This window comes from Heloderma suspectum, chromosome 2, assembly GCF_057233095.1.
Source record: "Heloderma suspectum isolate Gila_16-S chromosome 2, 16-S_ref, whole genome shotgun sequence".
Lineage (NCBI taxonomy): Eukaryota > Metazoa > Chordata > Lepidosauria > Squamata > Helodermatidae > Heloderma > Heloderma suspectum.
The window spans coordinates 2,346,627-2,374,541 of NC_139459.1; the positions used below are offsets into that span (position 1 = coordinate 2,346,627).

General features: G+C 47.6%; 1 protein-coding gene and 1 long non-coding RNA gene across 2 annotated transcripts in view; one reads left to right on the top strand and one right to left on the bottom strand.

Moving 5' to 3' along the window:
• The window catches only part of LOC146351847 (uncharacterized), a 1,244,848-nt gene that overhangs the window by 842,351 nt on the left and 374,582 nt on the right, over positions 1-27,915 (bottom strand). The window lies entirely within an intron of this gene.
• On the top strand, positions 309-27,740 carry VCP (valosin containing protein). Its single transcript, XM_084832734.1, has 17 exons — positions 309-455; positions 5,921-6,032; positions 6,696-6,868; positions 7,960-8,102; positions 12,173-12,303; positions 15,471-15,602; positions 16,330-16,432; positions 17,521-17,654; positions 18,216-18,351; positions 19,130-19,242; positions 21,091-21,255; positions 21,380-21,502; positions 22,605-22,817; positions 24,452-24,760; positions 25,836-25,991; positions 26,106-26,260; positions 27,290-27,740. Exons 1-17 carry the CDS (start codon positions 439-441, stop codon positions 27,393-27,395), a joined length of 2,421 nt encoding a protein of 806 aa, XP_084688860.1. The 5' UTR covers positions 309-438; the 3' UTR covers positions 27,396-27,740.

Genomic DNA, 27,915 nt, shown 5'->3' on the forward strand with positions numbered 1-27,915 from the left:
TGCCTTAAGCACGTGTGACCTAGCCCAATCAACACTGCGTTGCTAGGCAGAAATGGAATTAGGGCTGGGCTTTTGCCTGAAATCTTTATTTCCCCCTCTGGCATTGGCGGATTTTTCTGATTGGTTCGCTTGTTGCCGGGTGAACCTGCTTCCCGGATGAACCCGCTTAATTAGTTGAAGCCGGTAGGAATTTTCAGCCTCTTCCAATTGGCCGAGCGGGGCTCGCTCTATTTTTCTGATTGGCTGACGCGCCACCTGTTGCCAGGCAGAGTGAGGCCTAGCGAGCCGGGCGGAGCGTCAGTCCCGATGAGTCGGCGTTGATCTGAGGGGAAATCCAGTGAGCGGCTCAGCGGCGGACGGACGAGCAGCAGCAGCCCGAGCGAGCGGCGCCCAGGCCAAGCCACCGACCCACCCCGCCGCAGCCGAGCCTTGTCCAGCATGGCCTCGGGAGCCGAGTGAGTGCCGGGGAAGCGCCTGACACGGTCCGCGCCCCCCCTTCGCTCGCGGCCGCCGGGTGAGGCGACGCCAGGCCTCGCTCTGCCGTGCCGGCGGGGGAGAGGCGCCGCGGTTCCTCTCGCGTGTCGCGCCACCCCGCCGCCTTGCGTCCCCTCAGCCGCCGCAGCTGCGCCCCTCATCTCGCGCCCGCCGCTGCCTCCCCTTCGGGCCCCCGTGACCTCGCGGCGTCCCCGTGGCGCTCCCTTCCGCTTCTCGCGCCCCCGTTTCGCCCTGGACGCGGGCGCGCCGCGGGGGAGATGCGGCTGGCTGCTCTGCGTCGCGCAGCCCCCTCCCGGCGGGCCTGACCCGCGAGCTTCTCCCTGGGAGAGGCAGCGAGGGGCGGGCGGGCTGTGTTGCGGCGCTGGCCCCGCAGCCGCACGGCCCGGCCTTGGCGCGCTGCAGGGGAGGCAGCCGGTGGCTTCGCTTCCTCCACGAGGCCACTTCCTGCTCCAGATCTGTGGAGTCATTGGGGGCGGGGATGGGACAAAATGGTGGGCGGCCTGCCGGCGGGCTCGCCCGGCCTGCCTCGGGGAGGCCGGAGGTTTGGTCTCCTGGGCAGCAGCCTTAGCTGGCGAAGGACGGGGTTCAGTCTGGGCTGCCCGTTGCTGGGGAGCGCCGTGGTGGCTCTAGGGTCTGGAAATGGGAAGCAGCACCCAGGTGCAGCACAGCTCCCACTGGACCATGACAGATTGTGGGTGCCAGTGACAAGTTCAGGAGCTAAGAAGAAGAAAGGGTCCGCCGGAGCAGCGTTTCTTAGCCTGGCAAACCTTGTGCACACACCTTCAGCAAGGAACACTTTGCCCTTTCTTAGGGCTTTCCTGTATTCCTGCCCAGAAAGAACCTCTTTTGCTCCTTTTTCTCAAAATACCTAGGAAGCTACCCACCAACTTCTTGCCAACTGCTTGGGGTTCCTGATGCTCTGTTTGTCAGTTATAACTTAGTGATCAGTTTCATTGATTCAGAAAGGGGGGATCATTTAGATTATCCTGTGAAGCAATTTGTTTATCAAAGATGGGAGTTTGCTTATCTTTTTCTCCCTACCCCATTGTTTAAGCCACAGTCCACTTGTCTGTGCAGTGTTTGATAAACCATACTTTGGAACAAGCCAAGTAATGCTGCCAAGAATGCTCCATTCTCTGGACTTCGAGGCTTTCTCTTGTAGCCTTTCATGTCTCCTCAGCTTCTGGTTGAGTAACTGGCATTGCTGTTTCTGCCAGGTACTTCTAGGCCAAGATCCCTGGTGGATTCGCTCAATGGAGTATATGCTCGAGTTGGCCATCTCCCATTGTATCGCGGTTGAATTGTGTATCTTGAAACTTGCACCTGCTCCACTTAGAAAAACACATCCTGCCCCATGGGACCAACCAGTTTGCTATTAAGTATGTTAACATGTTAGCCACCAGCGAACACATGCTTACAATGCAAATCTTTGGCAGTGGCAGCCGTCATGGGATACCAGCAGTAAGAACTCGTTATTGCACACCACCCCCTGAGTTTAATTTTTAAATTAACCAGAACTAGCTACATATGAAGGGTTCACACCTCATGTGCTGGCTGGGCTCTTCACAATACTGCTTGAGCCCCATTGGCTGGTATTGGAAAGCAAGTTACAATGCGATCCTATACATGTCTACTCAGTTCAATGGGGCTTACTCCCAAGTGTGCATTGAATTGCAGCCTTAATTGTCCCTTTTAAAGGAAAAAGGGATTCCAGATTCTTAAAGAGCATAAAGTTATGCTGTTAGAATAACTACACGCTAAAGATTTTTAAGACTTCTGCGTTAAAGGCTTCGCCAGCTGCACTTGGAAAGAGGAAAAAAACACGAGGCTGAGCCACAACAGGAGAGGGCATTTCAGAAGACATTGCCTCCTACAAAAATGCACCCTCCTATTTTTGGTTGTTTGGGTGAGAGCTGAATGAAGCACAAAAGATTGCTTGTTAAGAGTAAGAGCAAAGAAGTATTACCCCCTACTCTGATTTGGCATCATGAAGCCAAATCTAATTGACTGCGTGGCTTTGTCAGGAAACCAATTCTGAGTTAACAAATATTTCCTGCCTTCACTCTGATTTTGCTGACCTTTAAAAAAATGAAATTGAAGCAGCTGCTCAGGATGCGGAGTGGGGGTCATAGAAAGTGACCTTATACTGAAGTCAGGCCATTGGTTCATCTGGCTTATAATTGTCTGTACTGACTGCCAACAGCTGTACCCCCTTTCAGACAAGAGTCTCAGCCCTATCTGGAGATGCTAGGCACTGAACTTGGGATATTTGCTTGTAAAGCTTATGCTCTGTCACAGAACCATGACCCCCAAAGCTGCTCGTATATCCTTAAAATATTCCCTCATGAAAACTTAGCCCTACCCCAGTCACAATGCTTTTGAAACTAGCATGCAATAGAACTCTTGCTCCTGCTTCCTCTAACTTTGCTGTCCAAGGCCAGTTCTGTTCCCCAAAATATGTTGGTTGTCACCAGTATTGCTTTACTAATCCATACTGGAAGCTTCTTTGAACTGCTGAGTGCTCCAGTTTGTCAGTTGAGAGGCTCAGTGTTGTAATTTGGCAAGCAGCGTGAGGAGGAAGCAGGAGCCTGGCCAAGGATCTCGTTTTAAAGGCTTGTAAAGTGTACCTGCCTGACTTAGGGCAAAAAGGTAACTGACAGGCAGGTACTAGTGTTGTCAGTGATGAGTGTGTTGCTTAGCTCTCTTGTCATAGAATCATAGAATAGTAGGGTTGGAAGGGGCCTACAAGGCCATCGAGTTCAACCCCCTGCTCAGTGCAGGAATCCAAGTCAGAGCATCCCTGGCAGATGGCTGTCCAGCCTTGTCTTGAATGCCTCCAGGGTGGGAGAGCCCGCCACCTCCCTAGGCAATCGGTTCCATTGTCGCATATGTTCAGCCCGAATCTGGATTCTTGTCACTTGAGCCCATGATTCCGTGTCCTGCACTCTGGGATGATGGAGAAGAGATCCTGGCCTTCCTCTCTGGAACAACCTTTCAAGTACTTGAAGAGCGCTACCCTATCTCCCCTCAGTCTTCTCTTCTCAAGGCTAAACATGCCCAGTTCCTTCAGTCTCTCTCCATAGGGCTTTGTTTCCAGTCCCCTGATCATCTTTGTTGCCCTCCTCTGAACCCTCTCCAGTTTCTCTGCATCCTTCTTCAAGTGTGGTGCCCAGAACTGGACACAGTCCTCCAGATGAGGCCTAACCAGTGCTGAGTAGAGGGGAACTAGTACTTCCCGGGATTTGGAAGCTATGCTTCTATTAATGCAGTCTTCATTTTTTAAAACTTTCCTTGGACGTTGTTGACTATGAAATGTTGGTATCATAGGACACTTTTCAGAGACTCTGCTCCTCCTTGGTAGGAAAGTTCTTGAACATGCACTGATTAGCCTTAATCACCTTAGGACTTCCCCTGTGTGGTCCTGCAGGGCTCCTGCTTGTCTGGTTTTGCAGTATGTGGTTTTACTCTGCATCTGGGTAAAACTGAATAAAGATAGGCTGTTTGAAGCTGAATGTAAAAGGAGGCTGGTGGGGCCCAGTCTTGAAATGCTTCTGAGACCATTGTGCCTGGACCTTCAGGGAGTAGCAGTGGCTAGGGACTTCAGGATGCACGCGGTCTGCAACTAAGAACTTAAGGAGAGCCATGCTGGATCAGACCAAAGGCCTGTCAAGTCCAGCATTCTGCCTCTACAAGGCCAGCCAGATGCCTTTGGGAAGCACGCAAGCAGGACATGAGCACAATAGCACCCTTCTACACACGTTTCCAGCATTGGGAGGCATACTGCCACTGATACTGGAGGCAACGTATAGCCATCATGACTAGTAGGCATTGATAAACTTATCCATGAATTTGTCTAATCCCCTTTTAAAGCTGTCCAAGTTGGTGGCCATCACTGTATCTTGTGATAACAGATTCCATAATTTAACTATGCCCTGTGTGAAGAAGTGCTTCGTTTTACCTGTCCTGAATCTCCCACAATTCAGTTCCTTCATATAAGCACAGGTTCTAGTATTATGAGAGAGGGAGAAAAACGTCTCTCTGTCCACTTTCTCAATATCATGCATAATCCACCTAGGGTAATTCTTAACAACTGTTCAGTGGGTGCAGTGAGTGTGCAACAAGGCAACCCACCTTCTGATGGAAGTTGGGTTTCTAGAAAGTGTAATCCACCAGTGCTGTTGCATCTGCATTTCCAGGCCAGTGCTGGTTTTAACCCATAAAACTTTAAATGGGTTGAGCAATATATACTTCATAGAATCATAGAATAGTAGGGTTGGAAGGGGCCTACAAGGCCATCGAGTCCAACCCCCTGCTCAATGCAGGAATCCAAGTCAGAGCATCCCTGACAAATGGCTGTCCAGCCTCATCTTGAAGGCCTCCAGTGTGGGAGAGCCCACCACCTCCCCAGGTAATTGGTTCCATTGTTGTATTGCTCTTACAGTCAGGAAGTTTTTCCTGATGTTCAGCCGGAATCTGGCTTCCTGTAACTTGAGCCCATGATTCCGTGTCCTGCACTCTGGGATGATCGAGAAGAGATCCTGGCCTTCCTCTCTGGGACAACCTTTCAAGGACTTGAAGAGTGCTATCCTATCTCCCCTCAGTCTTCTCTTCTCAAGGCTAAACATGCCCAGTTCTTTCAGTCTCTCTTCATAGGGCTTTGTTTCCAGTCCCCTGATCATCTTTGTTGCCCTCCTCTGAACCCTCTCCAGTTTGTCTGCATCCTTCTTAAAGTGTGGTGTCCAGAACTGGACACGGTACTTCAGAGATGGCTGTTTTCCTGTGTGGTATAGTGATCTCTCTGTGCCCTCCCATGTGGCAAATGAAAATGGCGAGGGCATGCAGGAAGATATTTTATGGCTACTCTGCACCCTTGAATCCCCCTCCTCCTTCAGTAGTCTTGACCTGGTTGAGCTGGGGTGTCTCCTGGAAATTATTGGAAGACATCTTTGATAGAATAAGCAAGTACTTCTTTTAGTGTTGTGATCTCCTGGGACTCTTGAGCATCAAATGAGTTAAAATAAAACCTGTCCATCACTGTAGGAAAATACAGGCAGAGGGACTGGGAATTACCTGAAGTTTTGTTTCCAAGAGGCTGCTATCTTCTTGCCACATAATAACAAAAATACTCTGCATGTGGTTTGTCTTGTGATGGAATTGCCACCTGCTGGTGTTTTTTTTTTTGTCACTTTAATACTGTGGTAAGTGTTTGTGAATACTTCTAGTCTATAACTGCTCAGTAGAGTACGGAGTAGGGGATTGTATTTAAGAATACATTGAACTCTCACTTTTGTGTTGAATTCAGTATTTATATTGTAAAGGCTTATGATAAGGTGTAAGAAAGGCAATAGTACACAGATGGAAAATGGTCAAAACAGGGTGTGGCTCTGTTAGCTAAGCTCCTAACAACTCTGCTGTCTTATTACAGTTCCAAAGCTGATGACCTATCAACTGCAATTCTCAAGCAGAAGAACAGGCCCAATCGGTTAATTGTTGATGAAGCAATCAATGAGGACAACAGTGTTGTGTCATTGTCCCAGGTGCGTTCAAAGTAAAAGTAGGAAATGTATGGCTGATAAACTTACACAGAGTGTAGGAAGCTGCCTCATACCAGCTCAGGCTTATTTATCCATCCAGCCAAGAATTGTGTACCCTGATAGGCAGCAGCTGTCTAGGTTTTCAGGAAGAGGTCTTTGCATCTGCTAACTGAACCTTTTAACTGGAGATTCTACCTGAGACCTTCTGCATACATACAAATCATGTGCTTGACCGCATGCTCATTTTCTTCTGTCCCAAAAAGAAGTCACCCAGAAAATGCTAAATAAAAGCTGACTGATCCCTGGACAACTACTACTGTTTCTGTTTTAGTAACTCATTTTCAAAGAGGTTAATTCAAACAGGAACTCTTACTTCTCTCCAATATGAAAGACCCAGTTTTCCTACAAGTCTCTTTTATCTGACCAACAGCCTCTTCAGTATTTAAACATACTGCTTTATCGATATAGATGTGTATTCCAACAAAAATATCTGTTCAGTCTGGTATGATCTAAATTTGCCCCTATCATATGCTTGTCCTTATCTGGATGCGTTACTGAACTACTATAACATAAGTTGTTGTCAGTTTCAGGTAGACCAATTTACTATACTGATCTCTGTTAAAAATTCAGCATACATTGGATGTTTTTTCTCACACTCATTCACAGGCCAAAATGGATGAACTGCAGCTGTTCAGGGGAGACACAGTCCTGCTGAAAGGGAAGAAGAGGAGAGAGGCAGTATGTATTGTCCTGTCTGATGACACCTGCTCTGATGAGAAAATCCGCATGAACAGGGTTGTTCGCAACAACCTGAGGGTGCGCCTTGGAGACGTGATCAGGTGAGGGCTAAGTGTCCAGCTAAGTACACTGAGCTAATTTGATCAGTAAGCACAAAGGCATATCTGGGAAAAGACTTCTCCCAAGCATGTTGTCCTGGGTTGGCTGGAGCATTAACTTTTGCCTGCACTGCTTGTCAAGTTGGACCATACTGTATTGATTCCCTTGTTTAGAAAGAGGACTGCTAAGAGTGGTGGCATTTGGTTTGGGCTACTGATGAATTTAATTGGTGTTGATTAATTAAATTAATAGATTTTAAGAGGAGGATATTAATCTGACCCAGCTAGTATCTTTAAAAAGCCTCTAGGCAGACCAGAAGAGGAAATGTCCAGGAAACAAACATCTTTGCACCCTGCTAAGAGAAAGGGAGCATAAAGTAGGGGTGCCAGATTGAAGATCTGAAACAAGGGGTTCTCTGACTGTAGACTTTGACCTTAAGAGACATTCTTGCTGTGTTCTCCAATAAGGAATGTCCCCTTAAAGTTGGCACTTCATTTCAAAATAATTCTCTTGCTGCAGCTATCCCATATCCCTGTCTCATTAACCTGCTATCCTTCTATAAAGGTAGAGCATCTGAAATTCTTTAAATTTGCTCCAGGGCACCCATTTTTTTCAGTTGGTCCAGATTACGTAAATTTGCTTACATCGTAATCTGCAAAATTTGAGATCACTGTAGAATCTGAAACATTTTGTTCCAGTCCTGTTTTGGTGGGGGAAAGTGAATGAAATTTGAAGCAAAAGGTCAAGAGCTGGAGACTGGGAAAGGTCTGGAAGCCTCAGGTCTACTGCCTGAGTACTGGTGAAGCTTCAGTATTAAGTTACCCAGGGTTTGGATTTGCATATTGGTAAGCTCTCCCAAATGGCATTATTCCTCTGCTGTCTTTGAAGGGAAGGTGCAGCATCTGCTCTGGGCAGCCGTGGTATAATGAAGGGAACGCTGCAGGAAGGAAGTGCTTAGTTGGATTGGATTGTCCTTTTCGTCAGGGCTTGGAAGTTGTTTCTTATATATGTCTCTAGCTAGTGGAAACCTTCCCAAGTTCTGCACAGGAATGCAACCACCTAAGGGTCACAGAGGAACACTCTTCCTTTTCAGCATCCAGCCTTGTCCAGATGTGAAGTATGGTAAACGCATTCATGTACTGCCCATTGATGACACCGTGGAAGGGATCACCGGGAACCTGTTTGAGGTCTACCTCAAGCCATACTTCCTGGAAGCATACAGACCAATCAGAAAAGGTAATGGCACCTGGAATGAAAGTAATAGGGAGCTTGTGCGGGAATGAGACTTTGGACGTAACCTACAGAATTTTGCTCGGGAAGCTAGCAGGCTGGTATTCTCTGACTATTCCACCCCAAGGGAAGGCCTGTGGCCTCTGCCATCTGGAGTGAGCTATGGCTTTGCAGAGGGGTGTCTAGGCTGATGTTTTAAGCAGTTGCAATGTCTAAGTCAGCCTGGGTCTCTCCACATGTTTTTGTTGCAACTCAGTGTGGCCAATGGGCAGGCTAATGGGAGTTGTAGTAGAAAACATCTGGAGGGACCCAGCTTGGGGAAGGCTGGTCTAAGCCATAAAAAGTCCTTATGGATTGTGAGGGGTCAGGAAAGACATGGCCAAGAGCGCAGGGACCTTATTCTGAGGTGACCTGACCTTTTATCTGATCCCAGCCCTCACGTAGTTGTCTTTGCCTCATTGAGACATCAAGAGGATGTGGGTGGCAGCAGGGGTATCTGCAGTCCTCACCTGCAGGATGGTTGAATAGTTGCAGAATGAGTATCGTTGCAGTTGCAGCACAGGAGCATATCCCATGCTTTCTCATAGAAACAGTCATCGCTAGCGCCTTGCCAGCAGTTTGAGGTAACTGATGGACAAGAAGCCAATGCATTTATTTTAGTAATTCTTACCCTCTTTCTACCTGCAAGGTGGCTGCTAAGTAACAAAGAATAAAATCACCATGCCATAAGAATAGAAGAAGAGCCTTGCTGGATCAGACCAGTTCTGTCCAGCATCCTGTTTCCCATGGTGTTCAGTCAGGCAGGTGCCTCTTGAGAAGCCCACAAGAGGGTCTGAAGGCAACAGAGAATACCAGCAACTGGCATGCTGCCTCTGAGCCTGGAGGTTCCCATATAGCCATCATGACCAGTAATCATGGTTTAAAACAATCCAAGTTAAAAACCAACTTCCTAAAAGGGATCGTTTGGATAGATGCTGCTCCTGGGCACGACATTTCTATTCTTCATATGTGGGTTTTAGTTTGACTTTACCTCTTGGGAAAAGGTGTGCTTCACATGGTACCCTTCGCTGCTTCTGTCTCCGAATGCTTCTCTGAATAGTGGGCTCTTTATTTTATTTATTTATTTAAAATATTTCTTGGCGCCTTTCAGGGCAGAAGCCCTCCCAAGGCGGCTTACAGCAATAAAATACATAAAACAGTTAAAATATTAAAAGTGATAAAACAAGAAAAACAACAATAAAAGCCAACAGTAAAACCAGCAACAGTGTTAACAGCAGTAGCAGCAAAAATAGCAGTCATATCATGAGAAGGCCAAGGTAAAACAATACATTTCAAGGCCTTCTTAAAGGTCTGCAATGACAGACAGAGCATGAAAGACCTCCAGTGGCAGCTTATTCCAAAGGTGTGGGGCACTGCAGAGAAGGCCCTCTCATGTGTGATCACTCATGAGTGGGCAAATGAGAAGGGCCTCTCTTTCTGATCTTAAAGTGCAGGCAGGCTGATACAGGTGAAGGCAGCCCTTCAAGTAACTTGGTCCCAAACCATTTAAGGCTTCAAAGGTCAAAACCAGCACTTTGAATTGGGCTCAGGAACGCACCGGTAACCAGTGCGGCTGGCGCAGCATAGGTGTTATGCAATTGAATCGCCTCACCCCCACCAATCCCTGGGCAGCCACACTGTGCACAAGCTGGAGTTTCTGAACCGTCTTCAAAGGCAGCCCCACATATAGCGCATTACAGTAGTCCAGCCTGGACGTGACTAGTGCGTGGATAACTGAGGCAGGGTCCATCCTCTGCAGATAGGGCCACAGTTGGTGAACCAGCCTAAGCTGGTAAAAAGCGCTCCTGGACACGGCAGCCACCTGGGCTTCCCCAGTTAGCTCAGAGTCCAGGAGGACTCCCAGACTGCGCACTTGGTCTTTCAGGGGGAGTGCAACCCCACCTAAGACCAGTTGTAAACCTCCATCCGAAGTAGTTGGTTTCCCAACCCACAGTACCGCCGTCTTGTCTGGATTAAGTGTGAGCTTGTTCACCCTCATCCATCCCAAAATAGCCTCCAGACACTGGTTCAAGAGTTCCACAGCCTCCCTGGGATGTGCAGATGGAAACAAGAGGCAGAGCTGAGTATCATCCACATACTGATGACATTTCAGCCCAAACCTCCTGATAACTTCCCCCAGCAGTTTCATGTGGATGTTAAAAAGCATGGGGGACAAAATAGAACCTTGTGGCTACGGGGTGGAACTGAAGTCTCCCAGCACCACCTTCTGAGACCGCTCCTCCAGAAAGGACTGGAACCACTTTAAACCTGAGCCTCCCAAGCCCAATCCAGATAAACGATCCAGAAGGGTACTATGATCGATGGTATCAAAAGCTGCTGAGAGGTCCAGAAGAACCAACAGGGTTGCACTCCCCCCATCCATTCCCCAGTGTAAGTCATCATCCAGGGCAAGCAAGGCAGTTTCCATCCCATAAGCAGGCCTGAAACCTGATTGGAACGGATCTAAATAATCAGTTTCATCCAAAACGGCTTAGAGTTGTGAGGCCACCACACGCTCCAGCACCTTGCCCAAGAATGGCAAGTTTGACACAGGGCGGTAATTATCTGCAACCATAGGATCTAAATTTGGTTTCTCTGGCAAGGGCCTTACCACAGCTTCTTTCAAAGCTGCGGGGGCCTCACCGTCCCTCAAGGAGGCATTTACCACCTCAGAGGTCCAGATATCCAGCCCAGCTCTGGCAGATTTCACAAGCCAGGATGGGCAAGGATCTAAAGGGCAAGTAGTAGGCCCCAGTCCTCCAAGCAGTTTGCCCAGGTTGCACAAGCCGAAAGGTATCCATAACATGACTAGATGGTGCACCAGCCCCAGCCATATCTGTCAAAACAATGGCATCCAAGTCAGCACGAATACGAGCGATTTTATCTGCATAGTGTCTGGCAAATTGTTCACAGCGGGCCTTTGAGGGTTCGAGTTCTTGTGTTCCAAGGCCTACGCCCAAGAGGCCTTCAACCACACGAAAGAGCTCCGCTGGACGACACTGAGCAAATGCAATGGTGGCGGAGAAGGAGGATTGCTTTGCCACCATCACCGCCACAGAATGAGATTGCAAGGGGATTCTTACCTGTGTCCGATCGTATTCATTCCGAGTCTTCTGCCATTCACACTCAAATAATTGACACAGTCATTTCATCATCCTCGGCTCCTCAGAATACAAAGGAGCTGGCTCTTCCAGAAGTAGTGTCAATCACTTGAGCTTTGTCAGACTTTAGCCAAAAAACATAATTCCCAAGCTGGAACTTGGTCACTTATGCTCCCTTTAGCGTACTCTGTTGCAGCTGAGTGTTGTTCCTCTCTCGGGACAGGAGGCATATGAACTCTGGTGCCTCTCCCTGCACATTGCGCCCAGTCACTTGCTCTTTCTCATGGATGAACCCAACTAAAGTGATTAAGGCTGAAGTCCTCCTGAGCTAACATGCCAAGGACTAAGCTCCATTCAGTTCAGTGGGACTTACTTCTGAGTAAACACACTTAGGAGTGCACACTAAGCTGCTCTTTCACATTCTGACCCCTTGTAGTGGCTGAGGGGCTGCAGTTTGAACCAGAGTCCCTGGTTCAATTCTGATTTCTGGCAGGAACTTGCTAATTGAAGTTGGGCAAGCTGCTGTCACTCAGCCTTTCCATTTGCAATATGGGGGTAACAGTACAGACCTCCGACCATACAGAGTTGTAAGGATTGTGATGAGCAATGTAAGTGAGGTGCTTTGAACCCTTGAAAGTGCAGTACAAATGCTCTGGATTAGAGTATAAATTCATGCTACTGATAGCGGTAGTCAGGCTGGCTTTCTCTTTCATCTGCCATTCGTGTGCCCTTTTGGGAAGGCCCAAGGCTACTGCCGTCACTCTCTTGCACTATGATTCTGTAGTAAAGGAAGCATCTCTTGAGGAATGCTTCAGCAGCTCCCCAGCGTTCAGCTTTCTTGTGTAGTGGAATGGAGAGCTGTGGCAGCCCTTGAGAGCACCACATCAGGAGGTGGGTAGTGTCTGTTGGTCCTCATTAACATGCTGATGATTTCAGGGGACATCTTCCTGGTACGTGGAGGGATGCGTGCAGTGGAGTTCAAAGTGGTGGAGACAGACCCAAGCCCCTACTGCATCGTAGCTCCAGACACTGTGATTCACTGTGAGGGAGAGCCGATCAAGCGAGAGGTGAGTGGAGCAGGCTTGTTCCACAGCTTTTCTTCTGTCTCTTGCGGAGAGCCATAAGAAGACGTGGGAGAATTTTTTTTTATGGTGGGTGAAGTTAAGGATCAAATCCGCCGTTCCATACAGTAGGGAAGGGCCCTCTCTGAGAAGGAAAACCTCTGCTGCTCTTGAAATGACCATGCCAAGGCATCCACATATGACATGCTCTTAGGAATTCCTCAGCCCACCGTGCCTTACACTGATAAAGTGGCTCTGTGTAGCTTTGGTGTGCCTTCCTATGAAGAATGAAGTGGGCAGGGCTGCAAATGGAGAAGACCATTTTCTTGGCTGCTATACCTAGACATGTGAAGGCTCAGAAAAAAATGGCTTTTTTCCTTTTTTTCCAAAAAATTGAACAACTTTGGCTTATGAAATACTTTGTCTTAAATTCTACAAGAAAATATTTATATATTGTTATCTAGCCTTTGTTGTTGTTGTTGTTGTTCAGTCGTTCAGTCGTGTCCGACTCTTCGTGACCCCATGGACCATAGCACGCCAGGCCTTCCTGTCCTGCGCTCTCTCCCCAAAATGATTTCTGAAAACTATAATAAGAACACTCTTATAGAAAGGCTAGAGATGTAAAATGTCTGGAAATAAGCCATGGGGGAAAATATTTTTTAATCCTCTCTGTAAGACTCTCAGCATAGTTAGTTCTTTCATTCCCTATTGAAATTATTCATCTAAAGTATATTTTACAGATAGACATTTATGCTCAGTTTCTCAACATGTTAGTAGAGTCACCATTGTGCATTCTTGACAGTAAATGTGCATTCTTGACAGCTTGGGCTTTGTTCTATAGAGTCCTGTGTTTCTGAGGCTGTAGCAGTCATTTAATGTAGTTCTAATCTATTCAGACAATAATTACAGATTTGCTGAGTTTACTTTTAAAAGCTTTCATAGAATCATAGAATAGTATGGTTGGAAGGGGCCTATAAGACCATCGAGTCCAGCCCCCTGCTCAGTGCAGGAATCCAAGTCAAAGCATCCCTGACAGATGGCTGTCCAGCCTCATCTTGAATGCCTCCAGTGTGGGAGAGCCAACCACCTCCCTTGGTAATTGGTTCCATTGTCGTATTGCTCTAACAGTCAGGAAGTTTTTCCTGATGTTCAGCTGGAATCTGGCTTCTATAGTTGAAAGGAAGTGGATCTGCGTGGTCCTATCAACCACATTCCAACCTTCAAGTCTGCAGGGAAGATGAGAGAGCATCAAAGGATCTGGTCTTGCCATGTCCGGGGTGTTGCATTGTAGAGGAACAGGTGATTCACAAAAATTGAAAATCCAAAGCAAACTAAATTATTCTTTCTCTTCCAACTCAGTTGGATTAGTATTAGGAAAGTATATGGAGTTAGGTTCCTTTATTCCCAACTCAACCTGTGCATAATCAAACTTTGCCTGGTGGTCACCAATTCTGAATTAGGAGGGGCCCTTTCCTTAGAATTGCATCAGTACAGAGCATAGATGATGATGATGATGATGATGAAATTTATTAATCGCCCACCTGGCTGGTCACCCAGCCACTCTGGGCGATGTACAGCGTATAATAAAACAGTTTAAAACAATGACATTCTACAATAAAAACGTTTTCTAAAATACCCTAACCCACCCCAAATGCTGGTGCATTCAAATGGCTAGTAGAATAATAGAATAGTAGTAGGGTTGGAAGGGGCCTGTAAGACCATTGTGTCCATCCCCCTGCTCAGTGCAGGAATCCAAGTCAGAGCATTCCTGACAGATGGCTGTCCAGCTTCACTTTGAATGCCTCCAGGGTGGGAGAGCCCACTACCTCCCTAGGTCATGAGTTCCGTTATATTGCTCTAACAGTCAGGAAGTTTTTCCTGATGTTCTGCTGGAATCTGGCTTCCTGTTACTTGAGCCCATTATTCCGTGCCCGGCACTCTGGGATGATCGAGAAGAGATCCTGGCCTTCCTCTCTGGGGCAACCTTTCAAGGACTTGAACAGCTCTATCCTATCTCCGCTCAGTCTTCTCAAGGCTAAACATGCCCAGTTCTTTCGGTCTGTCCTCATAGGGCTTTGTTTCCAGTCCCCTGATCATCTTCGTTGCCCTTCTCTGAACCCTTTCCAGTTTGTCTGCATCCTTCTTAAAGAGAGGTGCCCAGAACTGGACACAGTCCTCCAGATGAGGCCTAACCAGTGCTGCGTAGAGGCCAACTAGTACTTCCTGGGATTTGGAAGCTATACTTCTATTAATGCAGCCCAAAAGAGCATTTGCCTTTTTTGTAGCCACATCACATTGTTGGCTCATATTCAGCTTGTGATCGACAACAATTCCAAGATCCTTCTCACTTGTAGTATTGTTGAGCCAAGTATCGCCCATCTTGTAACTGTGCATTTGGTTTCTTTTTCCTAGGTGCAGAACTTGGCATTTATCCCTGTTAAATGTCATTCTGTTGTTTTCTGCCCAGAGCTTCAGCCTATCAAGATCACTTTGAATTTTGTTTCTGTCTTCCAGGGTATTAGCTATCCCGCCCAATAGTTTTAAAGTAGTTTGTTCATAACATTATCATTATAAGTCATCTGTAAAATAACCTTAGGAACAGAAAGGCTGCTTTATGTTCCTAAAGCAGCCCTCCCGACCTGGTGCCCTCCAGATATTTTCGACTACAGTGCCCAGCTTTGCTGACCATTGGCCATGCTGCCTGAGGCTGATGGGAGCTGAAGTCCAAAATATCTGGAGGGCACCAGGTTAGGGAAGGTTGTCTTAAAGCAACGAAGTGACTTTGGTTCTATAAAGAGCACTAACAAAATAAGTATTGCTTATTTTTCAATTTTTCCAAAATTTCCCATTTTTCTAAAAACTCCTGGGGAAAAATGTTTTTTTCCCATGGCCTCAACATTTCTGGAAATTTTACATCTCTGGCTATACCAATGTGGCTGTCTGCAATATGGCAGCTAACTTATTCTTAAAATGATGGAAATTCTCATTGTGAGTATGGGAAAGGGGGCATGTTAGGAAATGAGCGCACATCCAGGCTGACTGATCCTGGTGCTAAGTTAGCTCATGAAAGCATAGTAAGCTTGGGACTCATCCCTTCTGAACTGATCACACAGAGTTACCACATTGTTTTGACCTCTAGGTCCTTTGTGCATTTATGGTTTGTCCCCTGCCAGGATGAAGAGGAATCCCTGAACGAAGTGGGCTATGATGACATTGGGGGCTGCCGAAAGCAACTGGCTCAAATCAAGGAAATGGTGGAGCTCCCTCTTAGACACCCTGCTCTCTTCAAGGCTATTGGTGTGAAGGTGGGTCTCTGGCTCAGTTTGAGACTCCTCTTGTCTGCTCCTGCGAAAGCTGGGTTTGTGCGCTGTGTGGGTGAAGGATGTGTCCTGCAGGTAGTTATATTATGCAGGGTCGGTCAAGGACTAGTTCATGCTTCACATGAGTTCACACAGACCTCCCTGTACACTACACCCCTCCTCTGGCTGTCTACTCTGAGGGAAGCTCGGAAGACAGCAACAAGGGAAAGGGCCTGCTCGGTGGGGCCCCCCAAATTCTGGAATGATTTGATGAGGCCCGCCTGGCACCAACATGGTTATCTTTTCGGTGCCAGGTTAAGACCTTTCTCTTCTCCCAGGCACTTGGCAAGATATGACAGGTTTTAATCGATCCAGGAATGTCTTATGGTTATGGTTGATTGCTTTGGGATTGCTTGTTTGAAGCTATTCTTTTGTGTATATTGTCTGTTCGTGCTTTTTTTTTTTTTTTTAGATAAATGGCTTTTAATCTTGGTATACTATATTTTTAATGTTTTTAATCTTTTTAAACCGCCCAGGGAGCTTTGGCTATTGGGCGGTATAGAGATGATGATGATGATGATGATGCTATGCTGGGGTCATACTTCAAGAGTGCCCTGGCACTCCAGACTGCTACACGGTGCTGGTCGCGCCAGGGACCTTCCCTGGATAACTGCTGGTGCTTAAGTAGAAAGTGGCTTTAATATTAAAATGTTAATAATCTGCATTTCTCTAGCCTCCCCGTGGTATCCTGCTTTATGGTCCACCTGGTACTGGGAAGACCCTGATTGCCCGAGCAGTGGCAAATGAGACGGGAGCTTTCTTCTTTCTGATCAATGGTGGGTTTGAGGCAGTAGCTTCACGTTGATTACTTGAACTGCATGCTTGATTAAGCAAAAGGCAGTGGGGTGGAGAGGAAACAATCCTTGGACATAGAACTTTTTCTAAACACATGCCTTCTTGTGAAGAGGTTTTTCACAAGATTTCAGTTCAGTTCTTAGCGAGCAGGACTGTCCCTGCTAAAGCTACATCTGCATTTCAGTATTTCCTTCTCTGTTTGAATGGAGCTGAGTTATATTGTGGGCTGTTTGGTACATCTGAATGGCTGACATTTTCTAGCAAACTTGGAGAGTTCCCTCTCCTCTGCTGCTCTTCCGTTCCTCTACAGAAGTAGTTTTTCCCACTTTTTGATCCTTGTGTCAAAGAGACTTCTGTAAAATTCTGGATGAATGCCATAGGAGCGTTGTCAGGGTGTTGTCAGATCCTTTCACTTGCATCCCAGTCTAGTAACAGACCCTTACTGGTTTTATGTTTGTTTTAAGTTATTTTTTCTAGGCAGCTTACCATATAAAGAAACAATTAAAAATCACAATTAGAATAAAAGTACAATAAAACACCGCAATAAATCAAAATGCATTGCCTTAAACAGAACAGAGGAATAAAAATACACAGCACTAAGCCAATTTAAAAGAATTATCTGTTCAGATATAAGATCACAGTTCTGCCTTGCCTCACGGGAGCATCCTTATTCTCTCCTTGGGCGCTGGGTGTTTATGAAAGGCATTGCCATGTCTGTAGAGGGCCTGTCTCCTTGGGAACGTCAAGGTATCTTAAGGAGCCCAAAGGAAGTACTCAGATCTAAGCAGTGCGAACAGTTCCAGGTGAATAGAAGATGGTGACTCTTTTTGTCTGCTTTTTAGTGTTTCAAGTCTGGTCCTTCCATTTCCGAATCAAGACTAGCTGAGTCAGTCTGCAAATATTCATTCAGAGTTGAAATGGAATGCCAGGAGTTGTAGTGAAGGGATTTAGAAACTCACACTGTTGCTGTTGGCAGTGCTGCTAATGTTGTTTTAGAAGTAGGACTGCATCTTGTGCTGGTCATCACCATCTCCATCCTCTCTGATGGTACCTCGCTGTATTTCCACAGGTCCTGAGATCATGAGCAAGTTGGCAGGTGAGTCAGAGAGTAATCTGCGGAAGGCCTTTGAGGAAGCTGAGAAGAATGCACCTGCCATCATCTTCATTGATGAGCTAGATGCCATTGCTCCAAAGAGAGAGAAGGTGAGTGTTCTGCAGTCCTTTGGGGACTGATGGAGCTCAGTTTTGTAGATTCAGCACTTTGAAATTAGGTGCTTGGGCCAGGGGTGAATGACCTGTTGGAGTACAGACATTAGTGATTGTGTCACCTAGATCCAAGCCCTTCTATCTAGGCTTCGGCTCTTCAGACTTTTCTGCCCTGTGGCCTTCTTGCACAGGAGTCTAGTGCTCCTGTGAGTTGCAGGGCAGAGGTAATTACACCACATTGTTGTGCCCAGTTCAGTGTTTTGTTTCATAAAAGGACCTTCTAAGAGTAAGGAAGGCTGCATACGATGCATACAAGTCCTAGATTTGTTGGGTTGCCAGCTTCTTGCCCCTGCTTGCCTTGTGCTTCTCTTGAGTCCTGCATCAAAGTCTGTATTTGATCCCATGTCTGTCCCAAAATGACTTCTTGGGCTGATCTCTCATCCTACTTGGATTTAAGCTTGGCTTCTTGGGTGTTTTGTTGGGGATTCGCCCCGGCTTATGATTTGGAGCTGGGCCTTTCCAACCAGAACTTCACACTGTTAGCTGCTCTTTCCACAGACGCATGGCGAAGTAGAACGGCGCATTGTGTCTCAGTTGCTGACGCTCATGGATGGCCTGAAGCAGCGAGCGCATGTGATTGTAATGGCCGCTACCAACAGACCAAACAGCATTGATCCGGCACTCCGGCGATTTGGTAACTTGGCTTGTTCAGTTCTCCTGGTGGGGTGGGTGGCTGCAGTTTGGTACATGTTGGCTAGAGGTTTATGGCTGGCTGATTTTCAGTTAACTGGCACACACTTGCAGCATTCTGGAGGTGACTGTGTTCTAGAGCAGACGTACACAGCAGAGAGTTCCCAGATGGGTTGCAGCCTCCCGCGTAAGTTTTTGTAGTCTCTATGGGAATCCCAGCAGTGGGTAGGGCCAGAGCCAAAAGTGGGTGGGGCCACCTCTCTGCTCCCACCCCCTTTCTCCCTTCTCCCTGCCCAGTGGGCTGCTGGGAAAGGGACAGATCACTCTTGCCAGAGGTCTGATCTGATCATTTGCAGAGGCCTTTTGAAATGGGGCTGAGGGACACATTACTCCAGGGGTGTGCAATGTCAAAGGCTGTAATTGCCAGGTGTGACTGGGTGCTTTCCAAATTCAGACACAGCTCTAAAACACTATCACACCACTTCAGCCTTATTCTCTGTATTGTTTCCTTCTTGCCATTAGGAAAGAAAAGCACACTAACAACCAGTTTTCAACAGCATTGTGGCCTGTGAGCCATTGCCAAGAAACATGGGAGGATTGCATCCTGCACGTGCATTTGTTGATATGCTGTAGCGCACAGTCTCCTCTGGCCTTTATAGCTCGGTCCTTTTGGTGCCTTGCTTTTTAGTACTCCCTGATCTATTGGTTGGTGGTCTAGGTAAGTGTATGGGCAGGATGAGGTTCTACTGCACAATGTCAGTGTTGCCTTTGGTGTACCACAGGTCGCTTTGACAGGGAGGTGGATATAGGCATTCCAGATGCTACTGGCCGTCTAGAGATCTTGCAGATCCACACCAAGAACATGAAGCTGGCTGATGATGTTGATCTGGAGCAGGTTTGTTTGGTTTTTAAAAATCTACTCAGTTAAAACATGTTTATATTGCCTTAAGTTAATCATTTACAGAAGGTCATAAAACACAGTAAAAGATGCTTTTCGGGACTTTGCCCTCACAAAATGGCATACAAACAGAAGCGCAGCCAGGAACAAGACAACAGCCACAGTAGCAAGCATACAGAATACTTTGCCAAGTGGCTTTGAACACAAAAGCCAACTATGAATTCAACTGAAAGCAGCTTTAAACAGAAAGGTCTTTACTGCTCACCTAAATGCCTGCACAAAAGGTGCTAGGCACATGTCAGTATGAAGGGAGTGTCAGTGGTGGGGCCACTTCTGAGAAGGCCCCGGATCCCTGATGTAACTTGTAGTGTACAGGTAGGATTATATGGGTGAAGGTGATCCTTCGGTAGGCGGTTCCCAAGCAGTTCAGGGCTTTAAAGGTTAAGACCAGGAGTTTGAATTGGGAAATGGGAAGGGCCATAGCTCAGTGATAGAGCACCCGCTTTGCATGCAGAAGGTCCTAGGTTCAATCCCCAGCATCACTCCTGTCTGAAACTCTGGAGAGCCATGGCTGCAAGTCAGTGTTCACAGTCCTGGACTAGATGGACCAGTGGTTTGACTCTGTATCAAGCAACTTCCTGTGTTCCTGTGACCAGCTTACTAGCAACCAGTGCAATTGCTGCAAAATTGGAGTTACGTTTTCTGATTTTCTGGCCTTCACCAGCATCCAGGCAGCTGCATTTTGTCTTCAGAAGAGGCCCCATGTAAAGCGCATTACAGTAGTCCAGTTTGGGGGTAACCAAGGGCAAGTCTGACCATTACAGTTAGGGCTGCAACTGACATACAAGCTGGAGCTTGTAAAAAGCACTTCTGGACACAGCTGCTACCCACAGCTCACCAAACAATAATAGTCTGCGAGCATCTTCAAGGGGAGGGCAACCCCATCTGGGGCTGGTTTCACACCACTATCCAGATCTGTCAGCTTCCCAGCCCACAGAACTTCTATCTTTCCTGGATTGTATTTCAGCTTCCTCATCCATTCCAGTACTGTGTCCAGACATTTGCTCAAGAGTTCCAGCACCTCCCTTGGACTCTTAGGTGAAAAAAGAGAGGTAGAGAGGTTAGTGATGGCATTCTAAGAAAATGCTTTCTGTGGCAAGACAAGGGGCAACACTTCCCTAAGCAAGGGCTGGCCTGGATTGGGGCAGACTGCCAGATGAGGGTGAGAAGTCGAGTTTGAGAACTCTCAGACTTGGGTCAAGCCCACACTAGCCACAGCAGAACCCTGTGCCCAGTTACTGAGTGTCTTCAGAAAGAGTGTGCATGAAACACAAGAGTGTCCTACCTTTTCCTCACCTCATTTCTAGCTTGTTGCTGGTGGTGTAATGGTGAGTTGTGCGCCTAAGGTTGCATCTGCTATGATTAGTAGCCCTAAACAGCTATATAGCCTGTTGAGGTGCCACTTTATTTCTGTTTAAAGTTATTCAGTGGTGGGTTCTCAGGAGGAGGTGGCAAAATATTGGCCAGCATCAGCAGCCACTGAAGAACTTGGGCTGTGTGGTAGAGCTGCGATCCTGAGTGCAGAGGAAAACAAAGCACAGTTAACCAAAATAAGAAGCTAGTCCAAACAGAGTGCTGGACTACACACCATTCTTCTTTCACATGGTTACTTCTGCATCTCCTCCTACTTTGGGTCCACCTGGCAACCACATGGTACATGATGGGGTGTGTAGGCATAGCTCTTTTTCTGTTTCTCTCCTAGTCTCCTTTTGTGAGGAGCCGATAGGTTCCTTTTCCCTCCAAGGTCAGAGCACTTCCTTATTCATGCCTCTCCTCTTGCTTCAGGTGGCCAATGAGACCCATGGCCATGTTGGTGCAGACTTGGCTGCACTGTGCTCAGAGGCAGCTCTGCAGGCTATCCGGAAGAAGATGGATCTCATTGACCTCGAGGATGAGACCATTGATGCTGAAGTGATGAACTCGCTGGCGGTGACCATGGATGACTTCAGGGTAAGCTAGGTGCATTTGTGCCTCTCTCTCTTGGCATGGATAGTTATGCTGACAGATTGTGCAAATCCTGATGCCTTGAAACTGCAGTACCTCACCTCTCACCCTCTCTCCTTGCAAATGCCAGTGGGCGCTGAGCCAGAGCAACCCCTCCGCCCTGCGTGAGACTGTGGTGGAAGTACCGCAGGTGACCTGGCAAGACATTGGAGGCTTGGAAGATGTCAAGCGAGAACTCCAGGAGCTTGTACAGGTGAGAGCTGGTTTTGCCAGACTCCAAATCACTTGAGCAAGAGCTTGGTACTTGTCTGTGGTAAAACCAAGCTACGGGACTAGTCTTGCAGCCTCCCTGGGATCAGCAACTGTATTGTGACCTCTTGCCTTCATTGGTTCTGCTGTGGTCCTTATGGTTTCAAGTAGGGAGCAGTATTAGTGAAATGGGAGCACTTTGTTGCATAGAACCTCCCTGCTCTTCATGTAAATTGACACAATAGTGGCAGGAGCTATGGGGGAAGGCTAGATAATCAAATGTTCTTTAAACTCAAGCTGTGTCTTAGTGAAGGGTGTTCCATAAGGATGGCATGTAGGTGGTGGTCCTGGCTAGATTACAGACTGCACATGGGTCTTGCACACCCCTCTTGTTACTGAACAGGGAAGTCCTGTGGTGCTTAAGCCTTGTCTGTTCTCTTAGCTGTTTTTCATGCCTGCCAAGTCTTCTTACAAAACTGAGATGCCTGTAATGTGACCTGTGGCTTTAAGTTGACATATTTGCCAAGAAACCTAGCTATGTACTTTCTCTGCATTTCTAAAAGCAGCTTGTTGTACTTCTTTAAGATCCTGGGAACAGTGCTCTTAATGACTAACTACAGAATGGTGGACATCCATGTGTCACTTTCTGTGGAATTAGCTGAATTGTTTTCAGACATGGATTATTTTGGTGCCTTTTATGTTTGGCTTAGCCACTGCTGCTTACACCATAAATGCCTTAATCTGCCTGCCTCCAGGCACATTTGTCACTATTACTCGCTTGTCACTGAGCTAGTAAGGGGGCTGGTGGTGTCTACTCTAGGACAATTCCCTATTGGTAGTAGCAGAAGTGATATATGCTTGGGAGTGGCAGAAGGAGAAGAGATGCCTAGCTTTGAGCTAGTATTGTGCCGCTATCTACCTGTGGCTCAATCTGTCAGACTGGACCTGCGAGACCCAAGGAACCAGTGGATGCTTGCGGCAGAGCAGCTCCCAAGTGATCCACAGCCATGAGCATCTCTGTCTGACAGGGCCCTGAACTCAAGGTGTTCTCTCCCACCCACCCCCTTAACCTTTTGGGGCTGACGTTGAACTCCTTCCTTCCCCAGTACCCAGTAGAGCATCCTGACAAATTCCTTAAGTTTGGCATGACCCCCTCCAAAGGGGTGTTGTTCTATGGGCCTCCTGGCTGTGGAAAGACCCTGCTGGCCAAAGCCATTGCCAATGAATGCCAGGCCAACTTCATCTCCATCAAGGGTCCAGAGCTGCTCACCATGTGGTTTGGAGAGTCAGAGGCCAACGTGCGTGAGATCTTTGACAAGGTAAGGCTCTGTGTACATGCTGGACTTCCCTAGTTTCTTTTCAGAATTTCCGTGCTAGGCCCGGATTCATGGACCACAAGAAGTTCCTTGGAATTGAACAGTTCGTGCTTGTGAATTGGAGATATACTGCTGCTGAACATGGAGGCCCTGTTTAGCAATTTGTAGTTCTGCTTAAGAAGTTGACATGTCAAAATCCTTTTGAATCTTAGCAGCTTGTACAGCAAATTTGTGACCTTAAGTTGAACTTCCCACCAGTTTCATTGTGTAAACAGTACTAACGTGGCAAGAAAATGAGTTATTTTTCTCCAAGCCATCCATTCTACAAATTAATATGTGTTCCAGCATGAGTCCCTGTATTCTAAGCCAAAAGCCCCAACTACTTGTTCTTTATAGAGGCTTGGCCGTCTACCTTCTTTCTCCAGCACTGACCAGAACTGTAGTGTGTTTCCCTGCCCTCCTGCCACCCCAACGTTGAGTGCACTGTAGATCTATGTAATGAGTGGCATTCTGATCACTTGCTGTTCTATTTTTCAGCCCATTTTCTAAAAAGTCCCGATACCTAATTCTCCTTTTTTCATGGACACAGCACTCGGGAGACTATGATCTCAGTAAGTTTTCTGCTGTGATCTTGATGTCTCCCCCCCCCCCCCAAGTGCACCTCAAACAATTGCAATCAATGCTGAATGTCTGTCACTATAATTTGCATTATGTTTCCCAGTGTACTTTAATTTGGAATTGTGTCCGACATTCTGTTTCGCGGTCTCTTGGAGAGAGCTTTGTGACTGTTCAGTCTCTTCTCTTGTAGAGGGGTAGAGGTTGCTTGCTTGTGGCAGTTAGGACCCTAGATAGGTTGAGTAAAGTCTTCCATTCCCTTGCTATTAGTTCAGAAATCAAGAACGAGCAGAATCTATACTGCAGACTGATCTCCCTCTTCTCCCCCCCCCAAGTTTACAATGTTGTTGAGCAGCAATATTGTCGATAACTTTGAAATAGGCATCAGGAATGGTCTGTTTTAAGTTCTCTGCCACCTTTTGTCTGTCATGACTCTCTTAAGTGGCACATTCTGATGAGGGTGAGGAGGCCTACTCAATACCTGAAGCAAAGCAGAGTTCAGTTATAACCATTTCTGGCTTCCTTCTCCAGAAATCTGGAGAACTCTTCACTTAAAACCTTTGGTGCCCTGTGACCTTGTTTATATAGAGGCTTCCCATGATGCCGCTCCAGCGCTGTAGCTGGGGGCAAGACTTGTTCACCCGCCACCACTGCTTTGGGGAGTATTGGAAGGTAGCCAGATTTTTGCAGGGAACCAGCACAGACTGAAGTAGCGTGCACGTGTCTCCTGCCACAGTCCCCAGCAGTGAGTTGTATGGTTGTACCCTTAAGAATACCAGGCAGGATGAAGTAGTACTCTTGGAGGAGGGAGCAATCCAGAAAAACTAATCCATGTGAGCAACAAAGGCTTGTGGCGCTTGAAAAGACTAACATTTATTATGGTATTTGCTCTTGTGAACGTCATCAGATCCACGTGAAAAGTCATGCCAGCAGCACTGCAGCATCCCATGGTAAGGTGCCCTACTGGCATCGTGGTGGGTTCTGCATGCTTGAGGTATGACAAAGTTTCTTCCTCTGGACAGGCCCGCCAAGCAGCACCCTGTGTGCTGTTCTTTGATGAGCTGGACTCGATTGCAAAGGCCCGTGGTGGGAACATAGGAGATGGTGGTGGTGCTGCAGACAGAGTCATCAACCAGATCCTAACGGAGATGGATGGCATGTCGACCAAAAAGAACGTCTTCATCATTGGCGCCACCAACAGGCCGGACATCATTGATCCCGCTATCCTGCGCCCTGGGCGCCTGGACCAGCTGATCTACATCCCACTGCCCGATGAGAAGTCACGGGTGGCCATCCTCAAGGCCAACCTGCGGAAATCCCCTGTTGCCAAGGCAAGTTTGTGCTGACAGGTGTTCTGCAGGGGGTGTGAGTTTGGGGGTGTATATTAAAATATATCTATATTCATAAATACTTGTTGAGAGATTAAGAGAGTTTCTGAAGTCAAGGATGGGCACCTGGAGGACTACTTGGACCGTAACACAACTTTGGTCCTTGTATGCCCTGTCCGCTTTTAATCAAGGTGTGATAAAATGCTTGCCCGCAGTTCTGTTTAGCAGAAAACGAACATTGCTTTTCTTGCTGTATTGCTACATTTCTCTTCTGGGTTTTGTATGTAATGCCTAGGCTGTGCCTGAGGGCATGTGTTCCACACCTGTGAATCTCTTCCTGCTAGTTGTTGCTAGCTTCATTCTAGAGCCTCACCATCCCCAAGATGCTTGAAGTTTGCAGCAAAATACCCTTCCAGCTCCACATGAGAGAAGGTGGTTATTCCTGCTCTGTGTTGTCCAGTTCTTCCCTTCAGCCTGGTGCCCCCTGGGCTGGTGCCAAATGTAGTGTTGTTCAGGCAAATGAATATGGTCACGAATGGCTAACGTTGGAGGTCTGGGGTGCTCTGACACATGGAGCGCCTGTTCCTTGTGGAGGCGCATGGGCTACTCCTGTCATAGAGACAAGCAAAGAAGAATGGTAACCTTGGTTGCCTTTTAAGGTTGGAACTAGTCACTCTGGGGGGCTGAGGAAAGCAGTAGCTGTGTGTGTGCGTGTGTGTGCACACATGCACAGCTTGCCGTTTTTCCTTGGGTGCATTATTGGGCAGCACTCTGCAGTCTTCCAGACAAGGGATGGAGTAGGAGGGCCAGGTCTTGCTGCCATAGGAACTGTTCTTGGATCCTCTTGTGCATAGCTTGAGAGGAAAGCCCACTTAAATGTGTTGGCTAGCCGCCCCTGCCCCCAGTAGATGCAGCTGCAAAAGCTTGATGAAGTTTGTGCTAGGCCAGTCGGACCTGTATTCTTGGAGTCAACTAACTGACAGTGGCAGCTGCTGCCGTGATGGGAAAGTGGGGGCGGGATTGGTGCTGTTGGCTGGGTGGGGATTTGTGACGAATGGGGCTTCCCTTGTTTCCTCAGGATGTGGACCTGGAGTTCCTGGCAAAGATGACCAATGGCTTCTCTGGAGCTGATCTCACAGAGATTTGCCAGCGGGCCTGCAAGCTGGCTATTCGTGAGTCTATTGAGAGCGAGATCAGGCGGGAGCGAGAGAGACAGACAAACCCTTCTGCAATGGTGAGTGCCTGTGGCAGGGTCTGGGCTTCTGGTGGGGATTTGATGTCTGTGGGATTTGTCCTGCGTGGCTGCAGCCTGTGCCTTGAGCTGAGACCTGTGACTTTGCTGGTTTAGGAAGTTGAGGAGGATGACCCAGTGCCCGAGATCCGGCGTGATCACTTTGAGGAAGCTATGCGCTTTGCCCGCCGTTCAGTCAGCGACAACGACATCCGCAAATACGAGATGTTCGCACAGACCCTACAGCAGAGCCGGGGCTTCGGCAGCTTCAGGTAACCAGGAGAGCTTGGCAGGAAATTGATGGTCTCTTTCCCAGGAGCCGTTTCTAGCATGCATGCTTTCGTTTCTGTCACTGGGCTGGGCAGTGTCAACATTTAACAACTTGAGCTTCTGTGCCTTGCAGAGCAGCTTTTCTTACCGAAAACAAATGCAGTGCCAGCTGTCTTGACAGTTGCTATGTACAACTCAAAATATTTCTTGCTTGGAGAGTTTACAGTCTGGGATGGCGTGGGGGGAAGGTAGGAGATGGGCAAGTAGTAGTGGTGATGGGGTAGGAATACAATGATTGCCATTCCTGTTGTCTTGCCAGTACTACACTTCAGTCTATTCGTCTGTTCTTTGCCTTTTACCAACCTGGTCTTTGGAGGGTCAAACAGAATATACGTCATGGATTCTCATGTATTTGAGAATCCATGGCTTAAAATCAAATTTTAGTGGAATGGGGTGACTTTTGTGCAAATGTAAGTTGCTTGGCATGCCGAGTTTGGCGAGAGCGCCCACTCTGCCTCCAGGCCTCTGCTTTCCATAGGTGCCCCTTCTGCCAGTGCCTAGTAATTCTACAGTATCCCCTCCCCAGCTTGGGATCACCCAGGGCTCTTTCGAGCTCATGTCCTGAGACGTTCCTTGCAGTTTCTTGCCATCATAACCGAGTCAGAGGCATGCATGGGAGTGAGTGGGGGTGGGGTGAGGGGCTTGGCCTCCTCTCTTCCCCCCTCCCTCCAGTCTTCTTTCCTAAAATTGGATGAGAAATATGGGAGGTGGGAAGCCGTGTGGCCTGACTGAACTGCAAGGGGCTCCACTTTGGGTAAGGGCCTCTGTCATGCCTGTCTGCCTCCTGCATGCACACAGCAGGAGTGGGGAACCTGTAGCTCTCCATTTCCCTTCAATGCAAGCCAGGGATTATGGGAGTTGTACTCTATCATCAGCTGAAGATTCCCCACCTATGGTTTACGGTCTAGTCCTCTTCATGTTCATTGCTGTGTATTTAATTACCACACTTCTCTCTGGGTTGCTCCTTGCAGATTCCCGTCGGGTAACCAGGGTGGTGCTGGACCAAGCCAGGGCACAGGAGGCAGCGGTGGTGGAAATGTTTACAGTGAAGACAACGATGACGATCTCTATGGTTAAAGTGCTGCCAGAGTGGACCAAACTCCAGAACAGGCCATGTTGTACAGGGCAATTCCAATGGTCAGTGGACTCCTGGCTTCTTCATTCCTTGGTCAGACCCATGTAGCTGCGTGTCAGGCTCTGTAAGCTGGAGTCTGCTTTAAATGCAAGGCAGTTGGTTGGCTGGCTGGTTTGGTTGGGAGGCAGGCAGGGAGTTAACGAGGAGGGAAACTGACTATATTTCTGGGAAATTTCTGTTCTAGTTTTACGGCAGAATCAGCAGCTTTAACAACGGGTACAACAATAGCCTGTAAAACAAAACAAAAAATAAAACCCCACAAAAATAAAAAAAACCCATAACTTCAAGCTGGCTTCCACCTTCCTGTGTTCCTGATAGTCCTCTTTTCAGCTGCTATTGTTCATCCTGGCCTTGGTCACATCTATCCTCTATGCCAAGGCTTTTGTGCTTTTCCCTGGAGGTTGTGCGGGGTCCCCAGTGATTCCTTCACTAGAAAAAATGAAATGCCTCTTAAAAAGGAGC

Bases quoted from the DNA above. Each gene is read 5' to 3' on its own strand.
- VCP (XM_084832734.1), top strand. The intron at 8,103-12,172 runs GTAATGGCACCT...TGATGATTTCAG, and splicing joins ATACAGACCAATCAGAAAAG to GGGACATCTTCCTGGTACGT. The intron at 17,655-18,215 runs GTGAGTGTTCTG...CTCTTTCCACAG, and splicing joins TTGCTCCAAAGAGAGAGAAG to ACGCATGGCGAAGTAGAACG.